Source organism: Centruroides vittatus, unplaced genomic scaffold (assembly GCF_030686945.1).
Source record: "Centruroides vittatus isolate TY-2023 unplaced genomic scaffold, ASM3068694v2 scaffold_899, whole genome shotgun sequence".
Classification (NCBI taxonomy): domain Eukaryota; kingdom Metazoa; phylum Arthropoda; class Arachnida; order Scorpiones; family Buthidae; genus Centruroides; species Centruroides vittatus.
The window spans coordinates 810,536-823,482 of record NW_027122719.1 but is presented as its reverse complement, the minus strand read 5'-3'; the positions used below and the strand labels follow the sequence as shown (position 1 = coordinate 823,482).

Genomic DNA, 12,947 nt, shown 5'->3' with positions numbered 1-12,947 from the left:
GTTTTACAATTTTGTTCTAAAACTTTTTAGGCACAGTTTGTATAACACTAGTACTCACAGATCCATAAAACAAAATATTGAAAATGTTTTTATATTTTTATAATCTAATGCCATTATTTTTTTTATTTTATTTTAGCTGTATTATTTTTTAAAGTAAAAATTACATGTTTCGATATCCTGTAGTATTGTTTTTATATATATGATTTTTTTAAATTTTTGATAAAAATATACAACAAATGTCAGTTATTAACAGAACATCTAAAAGTTTTATTTTGAAATAGATAAAAATTATACATGTTGTTCATCAAACACTCAAATGATGCTTTCAACTAGAGAGTGAAGTGTCCATGATACCGATGCAATTGAACATTTGATGCAGATTTATAACCTACACTCTTACTGTGAAACCCAGGTGTTGATTATTTACAAAAACGAAGAATGTTTCTTTCTTTTTTCTTTTTTAATAAGTTTTTATGCAAAAACTTCGTAAAAGCTGATCGACTGCTTGTTGTATGTGATTTTGAAATGCTACTACCAACACCATGAAGAAACACTTATGTTTTGCAAAGTGTTCATTGCTGACCGACTTCATACATCTGGGTAAGCCATCTCTTCCCACGTTTGTGGGGGTATTATTCACTAATATTCGGGTGCAGTTCCTGCCACCAAATATGACAACGAACTGGGTAACAGATGGGACTGCGTGGGCAAACATCTTCGGGATTGAATCGCATGGCCATTAACAGTGAAACTGCTCATCTGCAAAAGGACATCTGTAGGTCATATACAAAATAATAATAATGTGGCCTCCTGGTTGTTGCATCTTCTAGTACCTGGACAGTTGGATTGGGACTCAGGATGGAATTGCATTTATAATAAATACTACTCAATTTAAAATATAAATCAGTCTACTTACTATTATTAATTAATTAATTCAACTATTGAAATAAATAACAAAATGAATAGATATAAAATACTTACATCCCTGGATTATATATAAAATAAACAATTTTTTTTATTGTCAAATAGTAATTTCTTGTGTGAAACATTTCAGCAGTTTATATTTTTAGTTTTGAAAATAAAACATTTTCTGAATTCAAATGTATTGGCTTAACTTTGACATATGAATTTTCATATAAAACTAATCAAATTTATTCACAGCTGGTAATTTTAAAAACTGTAAAAATAAAAAATGATAAGAAGAATAATGTTTTATACATATTCCTCTTATCATTTTTTAAAATTAATCTTACCTCTCTTATGTATTGATTTGAATATTTTTTAATATGAACTCTTTTTTTAGTTGATCCTTAAATTAATGTAATTTAATTTTCATAAGATATAAATAATCTGCATATTATAAATATTTTCAAAATTGATCATTTATACACACACGAAGTATCTTAAAAAAATTAATGAATCAGCCTTTAATGATATATAATTTCATTTGCACTTCATACTTGGCATTACTTATATAATGAAAATAATTAATATATAATAGATGCTTTTCTAATAAACCTCAATTTCTAATAATAACTCAAAATTATTAATTAAGTGTTTTTGTTTTGCAATTCCATCCTGAGAAAACAAAGACAAAACTGGGACCACCTGCTACTACCTTCTTCCAGCTATCCATGATGAACTTAATGCCAGGAGGCCGGACGATGGTTTGAACTTTCCTGAAAGGTTATCTTCAACGTTTCCTTCCAAGTGGACTTCTGCTCTGCTGAGCATTCTCCTGAAACAGTACAATAAACAACTTTAGAATTTTTAAAATCAATTATGTTTATAATAATTAATAGTATATTGTAAAAATTTTTACTTTATCTTTCCCTGAACGATTTTCTCTAGCCTTTTGCCTTTGTAATCGTTCAGCTTCTTCTCTTTCTCTATCTTCCTGATCTCTTTGCTGTCTTCTCTTCTCTCTTTCAATCTGTCGCTGCTTTCTTTCTTGCTCTCGCTGATGTATCTAACAAACATGAAGAGTTTTGTTTAACTCAATAAGTAAAATTTATGTCTCTTTTCTTAAATGAGAAAAGTATAAATAGTAATTCTTAAAATATGTAATCATATCCATAACCCACTTTTTGACTTGATACATAATATTATGAAAATTTTTTAATCAATTGATTTTTTTGTAATATCAAAGTATAGCACTATCACAATATAACTAAATGAATACAAGAAGAAACATTAAAAAAACAAAGGAATAAACAACAATGTCTATAACTAGTGATACTGACTGTAAAAGAAATAGTTATGACTAGTTGTCTTTTGCAACGATGCTCAACAAAAAAATGTATTTTTAAAAGTGACAAATATTTTATATCTTATGCTCTTTGTCTACAATAAAAATGAGCATGGAAAACACACGTGTATCTAAAAATACATTACTTTGTAAGGAAGATGGTTATAATATATATATTTATTGTGTAATTCTTGCAAATTTTTCATAAAATACCAAAAGAATTATATATATAAAAAAAATATAAATTATTTTATATACACATACTTTAACTCATTACTTTGTTTGTTCATTGAGTTATGGATAGTTTGTCCAATGTATATTAAGTGTATGGTCTCACTTTTCTTTAAAGTACAAGAAATGTTTTTATTTTGTGTGTTGTTTATATATTTTAATTAAAAAATTGAAATAATTTTTAAAAATTTATTTCTTAATACCCTGTGTAGTTTTTGTTACAAAATTTCAATATCATTTTCATTTCCTCTATTTCTTGTTCTGTATTTAAAACTAGCTATTCTATCAATATATTATATTCTAATAATTTCAATCCTCCATTCATCTAGTGTTAAAAACTGAAATTTCATCATCTTTTTGGAATCCCTTGTAGCAATATTTATTCCATAAACTTTAAAAAAAATTTGAATGAGTTAAGTTGACAATGAGTCTCAGGCACTGCATATCCATTGACAAATTTTAAAAGTATAGGTTTAAGTTTGCTTCCTCTTACATATAAGTATTTGAATGCTTCTATTTGACAAGGAGTGCTTCTATTTTTTTTTAACTATCTAATAGTTCTATTCTAAATAGAAAGTACTACAATTTCTGGAAGTGCCTATAATTTCAGAAATATAGCCTATCTTATAAAATTCCCCAACTGAAGAAATAGTCTGAATAAAAACATGCATGTAAGAACTAAAGAGAGAGAGAGAAAAAAAATGAACACTGTCTTTAACAATGTTATATTCATATCTTCTCTATTAATTAAAATATCATTAAATATAATTAATTAAAACTTTCATAATCTGAAGGTATATTTTAATCTTTTCAGATTTAAACTTTACATGTTTCAATTACACAGCCTAACAGAATGGCAATAGGCCAGATAATCAAAAGTCTAATGACATGAATTACATATAAGCCATGTTGTTAGATAAGATAAAAAAAACCCTCCATTTATATTAAATTTTGTGTCTAGACTGATTTAATTTTGTTTAAGAATATTGAAAAATTATTCTAATTCTTTAAAAAAATTAAAAGGAATATGCATATCTACATTAATCTAGGATAGGAGTCAGTAATCTTTTGATTGCTATGAAAAAGTGAAATAATACCATGACTTACATTATGCCAGTTTTTATTTAAAAAAAAAAAAAAAAAAAAAACCACTAATTTTCTAAAACTCAAGAAAAAGCACTATATTATAATTCAGAATACAATACCTTATCTCAATTTTTAAAACAATACAAATAAATTAAAATATTTCATTTTGTGAATTATTATTTTTATTGTGTTTTATTCATTAATTAAAAAAAAAATGCATAATTTTGAAGAAAATAATATGCATTACACACTTTTATCATTTAATGACCAAAAAATCTAATGTAAAACAATATTCATAGAGTAATTTTCTTTGTTTCTGGTATAGTTCTTTACTAAATAATTATGAGTAGCAAACAAAAAAAAAAAAAAAAAAAAAAAAAAAAAAAGGCATCTTTATACATTTTTTTTCATTGTGTGAGGAGCTGGCTGGGTGTACAGAGTTTGGAATGTACTTGTATACCACTTAATCTGCTGTCCAGTCAGGTAAACTGGTCCTCTGCATTAAAGGATGGCTTTCTATGAGTGAAAAAATTGTGGAGACTAGATGATCATATAACCACCATCTCCTGTCTGGCTCCTGACACCAGATAGTCAATTTTGTGGACACACTAACTATAAACCGTAAACTATTATTAAAAAAGAAGGGCTATTTTTATGAGCGTTGCGTGAGTGGTAAATAGTCCTAGCTCAATGAATGAGAGAAGTCGAATAAACAACACAACAAATATTTAATGAATAAATGAAACAAACTACAGTATATGTATATATATATCTCTAAATACGACATAAGATAACATTGGAAGATGCAATGGAATTTAAACGAGCTTGTATCTAACTATACCTATATTTCTATGCCTCATGTAAATGCTATACCTAAGAGAGAGCTTACAAACATTCTAATATTATACTACCTTCACACTTGAGGTTTGATCTTAAGTATCAGCGTATTGATAAATATTCTGGAGAATGCAGAATGGGATGAATCAATCTCCCATGCGCTTAGTATGCATCAAGGTTTATGTTTTCTACATGCACTTATGTGGCCAGTTTGGGTTTCATTGAACCTCCGATGAACTGCGCAAATTTATATATGGCAACCTTCTTACGGAGATCTGCCCAGAATGACGGGGAAATGCCCCTTTTTATAGGGATGGCTAACTGACTCATTGTCATAGGACAGTGAGTAGTTTTTAGTCAGCTTAGAAAGAGAAAGGAAGTTCGCTTCCTTTCTCTCTCGGAAATGCAAAATTCCTATCCATTTTGTTAAAATTTTATCAAGAAATAAAATGTTCTTTTATAATATTTTAAAATAATTAATCCCTTAATTTGTGGATCTCACAATTGTGTTCTAACAAAGCCATGTCACATTATAAATATATTAATTTTATAAAGCTTGAAGCTTCATCTGAGTGATGTGTTGAATAAATTTCTAGTAAATCTAAAAACAATAAGTGAAATTTTGAAATAGTTGTACAATGGAGGAGATTAACATGAAAATAATAAGAATAAAAATGTATGAAAGTTTGTTTTGAACTGTCAGTGAATTAATTATGAATGTAATATTTAATTGATATTTTTCATGCTCAATTTTTTTTTGTAGTCTGAGCAAGGCAGTCAGGCTAACTTCATTTGAAGTTATAGAAATTTAAAATTAATTATTTTTCTTTTGGAGAATTATTATTCTGTTTGAAGCAAATCTCAATTGTTTAAAAGTTTTTGTTCTTATTACAAGTAGAAACATAAAATGATTTTCTTATATTAAAATTTTTTGTAATTACAATAATAATTATTACTTTAATATAACACAGCAATAAAAAATTTACCTGTTCTTCAGTTAATGGTAACCAATAAATACAAGGAGTAGATTTGGTTTTACGAAACAAATCATCCAGTAATTTGGCAGGTGTTTCTTCTTCTTGTTTTCTCTTTGAATCTGTAAATAAAAAATTATTTGAAAATTTTAGTAGTTTGTAATACCCTATTCACACTGTACATTTTAAGCCAGCTTAAATGACTAAGCCAGATTAAGGTATGAAATATGAACGGAACTGACTTAACGTTAAACCGGTTTAACTACCAACAACCAGCTCAGCTTAAATCGCTTTGTCAAAGAAGCTTAAGTCGCTTCAAGATTTCCACGAGGTCCGCCACAAGTTCAAAAATAATGGCAAAAGCAGATGTACAGGTACAAATGTTCGAACAAACGATACTCTTCTCTGTTAGCATGTATATGCTGCGTCGGTACAAGAAGTTTAAATAATAATATAGATTTCTTGTTTACGAAAAAAATATATATGTATAAATTTGTCGAAAATCCATTCTTATCACAGTTCTATCGCTAAAGTGTTATAAATATTGAGATAATCGTTCTGCCAACGACAACGACACCACACTGATAATAAATGTTAACAATTCCTAACTAACGTCTTATGCATTTTAAATAAGTTATTTATAATTTAAATTACTAAATATAAATTAATTTATGATGATTTACGAAAAATAAGCAAAAGTTTGATTTTATTTAAAATGTAATATTGAATACACCCACTTGAGGGCTAAGCAAATAATTCACTTTAATTACCTAGTGTTTGAACGAGTAGTTAATCTTGTTTTCGACAATGCGACTTAACTTAATTCTGCTTAAATCTTAATCCTGCTTAAAATGTACAGTGTGAATAGAGTATAACTTAGTTTTGACTTAAAAATATCCATTTGCCTCCAGTTAACCATTGGTGTCTTGCAAACACAACTGCTAAATTAGCCTATACATTTGAAATTAAAGAAAGTACAGGCTGTATTTATTATAAGTATTTCCAGTATGTTCAAGTCAATATCAGTTTTAATCATTTTAACTACATGTAAAACTTATTTTATCTGGTAACAATCTACTTGTTCATGCTGGTTTAAATTTTACATATTTTACAAAACTAAAAAAAATATCTACAGGCCTAATTATTATAATTATAAAATGAGGAAGGTACATCACTCTAAACTTTTAAAGGTTTCATAGTTCCACATTTGTTTCCAATGATATATCTGTATGCAGGTTTTTACCATAATAAAATTTTAATTATTTTCATTTTGCTTCCTTAATTAATTCTGTTATTAGAAACAAAATGACAAATTAGCACTAGCAGAAGTTAAATATATAAGACAAAGTTTTATCACATTCTAATATTTTATCTAGATGTATTATATTTATGTGATAATTTTATATCTATAACATGCTATGGATTGTTTCAGAAATCTCAACTGGAAATAAAGACATTGAACACACTTTTCCAGTAATTTATTTTAATTAAAACTAATGTTTTTGGCCTGATTGATAAGTCTTTGTCAGGTTTTTAAATAAAGATTCTATTTTTGGAACATACTATTAAATTACATTTTATAAAATTTTTTTTACTGGAAAGTGTTTAAGGTGTGTTCACTGTCTTTATATACTATTCCAGCTTAGATTATTATGAACATCAACTAGAAGCTGAGCCTCAAATCAGGTTAAATTCATACAATCTATACCAGTGATTCTCAAACATTTTTGATCCACCGCCCCCTTTGTTCCATAAAGTTATACCCAATGCCCCCAGTGTGAGAGAGGATTGGAAATATTCTTAGGAAAACTTTTCTATGAATCTCACACTTTGTGCCTTTACCGTACATTGTTCTCGACATCTGGAAACCATTAAATGCAATGTTTCCTCTTATCTGTTTGACAGAGGAAAGGGAACTTTTACCTTTGATCACCGTTCAGTACCCTGCCTCCAGCGCCCCCCTAGATTTACTCACCGCCCACAAGGGGGCATTATCGCCCACTTTGAGAAACGCTGATCTATACCAATTATATGCTAACTTAAGACTTATCTTGGCTACTATACATCACAACAGCCTGGCCAAAATTTGTGAAATAAAAAATATCGAAAAACTACATTTTGTATAGTATACATAATATATTGGACATGAGTTAATTTTTTATATTACTCTTGTGAATAACTTTAAATTTATAGTAATTTCATTCATTATTTTTAAAAATTCAATTATTTAATTTAGAAGATTACTTTTACGGATATATCTAGATCAGCATCTTGCAACTATTTTAAGCTCAAGGACCAGTAAAATAAAAAAATTCTATGAACCACTAAATTATGTAGGCATAATCTTTTTTAAACCTCTCTAAGTATTACCAACATTTGGATATAATGTGTTATTTATAACATAATTAATCTAAAAGCATGTATTGAATACATGTGGAAACAATTAAATTGGAAGTAAACTACAATGGAACTTGTTTAACTTGAAGTCATTTTCTTTTCCCTATCATCTAGCATGGGGATTTACATGCTAAATCAAACTGGTTAACTTGAATTGGGTTTTGACACAGTATTTTCATAAACTCTCCAAAATTTTAAAATTAATTTAAATAATATAATTAACGCTCAACTATTGAAAAACTAATCAGAAACTTTCTATAAAGCACTGGAAAACGTACAACTAATGAGCAAATATTTATTGTGACACTGTCACAATGCCAGGCTGCAATTTTAATCATATTTTTAATTAATTTAATTAAAAAATATATGCTCTTTACCTCAAATTAGTAGTGTCTTACCCTGTACACCATACTTTTTCTGTTAACAATGAAGTCATGTTCATCATCTAACTCCTTTCAGGGAAAAATTTTTGAATTGAAATAATTGAATTCTGGTTTGCATAATAAGTTTGTATATACATAGGCTGTTTTTTTTCAAGCTCTGATCGCCCATAAATTAAAAAAAAAAGTGTAAATAGCAGAATGAATTTATTACCAAAAGTTAGGAACAAACATGGTTACTTTTGATATAATCACCATGAAGATTGAGGCATTTGTCATATAAGCTTGGATATTGTGGACAAGCTTTCCCATCCCCTTGTCATAGAATGTTGCCGCCAATGACTTGAGATGGGCCTTAACATTGTTTTGAAGATCATCATTAGTCTCAAACCTCTGCCCTCCTAACGACTTTTTCTGTTCAGGAAAGAGGTGAAAGTCGCTTGGCACTAAATCGAGGCTATATGCTAGGTGTTTAAAGAGTTTAAAGGTGTTTGAAGACTTCCATCTCTTTCCTGAACTGAAAACGTGGATAGCAGGACAGTTTGAGACTAATGACAATCTTCAAAGCAACATTAGGGTTCATCTCGTGTCATTGGCAGCAAAGTTCTATGACAAGGGGATGGAAAAGCTTGTCCACAATATCCAAGCTCATATGACAAATGCCCCAATCTTCACGGTGATTACATCAAAAAGTAACCATGTTTGTTCCTAACTTTTGGTAATAAATTCATTTTGTTATTTACACTTGTCTTTGTTTTATGGACCATCAGAGCTTAAAAAAAATTGTCCTCGTAATTAATTGGTTTTAGCTTGTGGCGCTAAGCTTTCCATATGTGGTCTCAGCTTTCATCTGTCTAACTGTATTCTTGAGATTAAGAAAGGGCAGACAGGCAACAGTAGGAATTTATAATCTACAATTTTTTCAAACTGTCACCCAAAAACAAACATTATGTCACATGACATTGGGCAAGGCTTAAGTTATTACATGATATGTCAGATTTCAGCTATCCTCAAGATTTATAAATTTTTTTGGTTTTATTTAATTGCTGATGGATTTCTCTGACTAGCTGATGTTATAAATAAATGGACTTTTGATAAATTAAGTTAGAAAAAAAAATTATAGTCCGATTCTATGTAAAAATTTTAACCTTTGCAGCAAAATTTTAAAAATATAACAACTGTAGAGAGTGGTATGTTGGTGATAAAAAATAAAAAAAAAATTGATTCTAGGTGGAAAACATTACAATTTAAAAAATGGATCAACCATTCAGGAAAGTATTTGAGTTTTTGGACAACATGAAGGTTTACATTGACATATTGATTCTAAGTAATAAGACCCACAGAAATATCATATGGATTGTTTATCATGGGTCACCAATAAACCAATGCACAAAATTATTTATTTTTAGCCAAATCTCTATAACTCAAAATTTTTTAACTCAAAGTCCAAATTTTTCTCCCGAACAGATTTGAGTTAATCAGGTTTCACTGTATTAAAAGTGTATCATCATTGAACAAAGTTTTAATTGCTAAAGTAATTCAAGCTTGCCTGCAGACCACAGGCAGACTCTTAAATTAATAGAATTTAAAACTTTGTTAAATGATGATACACTTTTAATAGTTTACTCCCAATTTAATTAACTATGACCTACTATGATATACTTAATTATGAATCCTTTACTGTGATCTAGATCAACATTTCTGATACTGATCTAGATCAAAGTAAAGCTTATAAAATATTTTTAAGATAATTTAGTGTCTATTTTCTGTAGCTGATGTTAGGAATTCTCAATCCTAACTTAAAAATCAACAAACAAAACCTAACTAATATAGAAGTTTTGAAAAAATATAATCTAACAATCTACAAACATATTGAGACAGAGAAAACAAGAAAAAGGTCGTTTCCACCATATAACTTGTTCTTGCATTATAAAAAGAACAAATGAAGATGCTAAAATATATATATTTGTTGCTTTTGATTTGCAAATATTTCAATATTTTGTATCTATAATACCATTCATGATACTTGAACATACTGAAAATATTATGCACTATATTGAAAAATAATATTTTTACAAAGGAAAAAAATTATTGCTGAGAAATGTATTAATAATTGTTTAATTTTGCAATTTTATACATTAAAATATATTAGATGAACTTCACATCAATTAATTTATTATATTTTAGATTTAAATATTAGCAAATTTTAAACCCTAAGTAATTCTTTAGTACTTGATTGCTTCTTGTTCTCTCTTTGTTCTTTGGAGTTAAGCACAAAATTTCTGTGGAGAACTTATCACACAGGAACACTTTTTTGATAGAAAACACAGACTTTATTTTCTTTTTCTTTTTTTTTTTTTACAAAAGAAAATGCATTTTGAGCAATTTTCCCCTCTTCAGTCCTTAATGTATAATATTGAAACTGGAATATTATCTAATGGTGACCATTAGAATAAGTAAGTATTTAAAAAATGTAAGAATAAAATAAGTAAAACTGTAAAATTGAAAACGTAAAACTTACTAAAATATAGAAAAATTCGGAAAAAAAAAAAAAAAAAAAAACATAAAACTTTAAAATAAAACAATAAAAACTCACTAAAATAAACCCCTCCACAATAATTTTGTGCTTAATTCAAAAGAACTAAGTAATTCAACTACTTATAACTAAACTCCTAATTATAAGAAATATAAGGAAAAGTTGTGTCTAAATTATTTTGAATAAAGATATGACATTTTGATAAAAATTAGAAATACATTTAAAAATACAAAAAAAATGTAATATTTTTTTTTGTATTTTTAAATTAAATAACTAATATTTCAACCTTAATTTAAAATTAAACAATGCAAAACTTAAATTTTTAAATGTTTTTAATTTAGAAATCAAGTTTTATAGACAAGAATAATAATGATAATTCATATTCACCTTTTTTCTCCTTTTTCTCTCTCCTATCTGGACTTCTACCTCTTTCTCTACTTCTATCTTTTGTCCTCCTATCATGTTCTGGAGAATCTTGAGTTAATTTATCTCTATCCCATTCTCTAATCGGATGTTGTATCATTCTCTCGTCTTTTTGTTTTTCTCTTCTTTTATCATAATCATCATCCCTTTTTTTGGAATTATTAGATAAAGTTCCACTTTTCTTTTCTTCAGATTTTTCCTTACTTTGCAATTTAGGAATATCTGGTAAATCTTTATGATAATCTAACTGCAATATACAATATAATAAATGAATAAATAAATGAAATGCTATAAAATAAAATTAATGTTCAACATATATAACTAATTTCTTTTAAAAGATAAAAATTATGCAAAAAGCTGTTAAATATTCATCTAATGTTAAATATTTGTTTCGTGCCCTGACAAAAGATAAAGTTTATAGATCTTTCATAAGTTGGTGAAGAAACTAACCAGAATTACTCAGTATTATGACATGTTGGAGTTATGGTTATTACCACAACTTCTAAATGACTGAAATGCTAACTGAAATGTAAATATCAAAGAAAACAACAGAAGATTTAAATTGCTCAATAATTCAAATGAATTAAGTTCAACTGTAATAATATTTGCACGATAAAAACTTCAGTGAGGTTCATAAATGCATTCATGAACCTCATTCAAGCCAAATGAAGCATTCAAGTCATAACTATGCATTACAGAATACAGAATTTTCATATGATGCTGCATTTTGTGATACTATTCTACTATTCAATTAATTCTTAAATAAAAATATTAATTAAAATTACCTCTTCTTTTGTTGCAAAATCTACTATGAGTGTTTTAGGATTTGAAGGTGGCCACCTTGTTGCATGAAGTGCTTGTCTAGTTTCTGAAGCTTGATCTTCTGTCTCATACTAAAATAAATAAATAAACAAACATTTTGTTAGTAATTAAAACTACCAATATACCATTTTAAATTTTACATCATACTACCTATATAGCAAATCCATTCAGTATACATTTCAACAATTTTATTATTATTTTTAAAGTATCATTAAAAATTATTTTATTGAAAGCAACACTTATAATGTATATACACACACACAACCAAACCAAAATTATTCTACTGATAAGGCTGAATTAACAAGTGGACTAGAACTTGTCTAATTAAAGTCATAGATACATACTGCTTATCTTTAGTCAAAATTATATAGTATCTGACATTAATTAGCTAAGTTATAACCTTACAGTTAACCCAGCTTTATCATTTGTAACATTTTTCATTTTGCATAACACATACACAATCTAAACATTTTTGTATATTAAAAGAAAATGAAGAGGAAATTATAATCTTAGATTTTACATCCTATTTTACTTATAATATATAAAAAATAATATGCTGAAGGTTTTTAAAAAAAACTATACAACACTATGTAGCTAAGGTAGTCAAACTGTAGTTCTTCTAAACTCTTACTGTGACCCATACTAACAAAACTTTTTATAAATTTGGTACATACAACACTACACACACTTCACAAGTTAGCTGATTATGCAGTGTGATATAAGTGAATTGCAAGTATAACTTACAACTTGAACAGACAACTGAAAGCTAAGGATATGTTCATATTAAAATCAATTATATAGTGTCCTCAACTTCAAACCCACAAACCTTCTACCAGTAAGTAAAGAAAGAGAAACATGATCTGTATTTAGATGAAATAAAAAGAAATTAATTTATAATAAACTATTTTTACAAAATTTTCTTTAATTAGTTAAGAATGCATACATTTGAACTAACATAACAGTGATGATTATACCATTTTAACTATAGACCCCGTATAATGTAAAATAGCATT

At 27.5% G+C, this 12,947-nt stretch overlaps 1 protein-coding gene across 6 annotated transcripts in view; it reads right to left on the bottom strand.

Annotated features, from left to right (window-relative positions):
• Nucleotides 1–239: 239 nt before the first annotated feature.
• The window catches only part of Acn (Acinus), a 56,779-nt gene continuing 44,071 nt past the window's right edge, over nucleotides 240–12,947 (bottom strand). For 2 of the 6 annotated variants that reach the window (XM_067288702.1, XM_067288704.1), the window contains exons 8-12: nucleotides 11,898–12,005; nucleotides 11,077–11,359; nucleotides 5,389–5,498; nucleotides 1,823–1,969; nucleotides 240–1,738 (exon numbers count right to left, since the gene is read on the bottom strand). In XM_067288702.1, the coding sequence (XP_067144803.1) occupies nucleotides 1,694–1,738; nucleotides 1,823–1,969; nucleotides 5,389–5,498; nucleotides 11,077–11,359; nucleotides 11,898–12,005 (693 nt within the window). In that variant the 3' untranslated portion in view covers nucleotides 240–1,693. The remainder of the gene's footprint in view (nucleotides 1,739–1,822; nucleotides 1,970–5,388; nucleotides 5,499–11,076; nucleotides 11,360–11,897; nucleotides 12,006–12,947) is intronic. The other 4 variants (XR_010883035.1, XR_010883036.1, XR_010883037.1 and 1 more) reach the window with 4 other exon arrangements.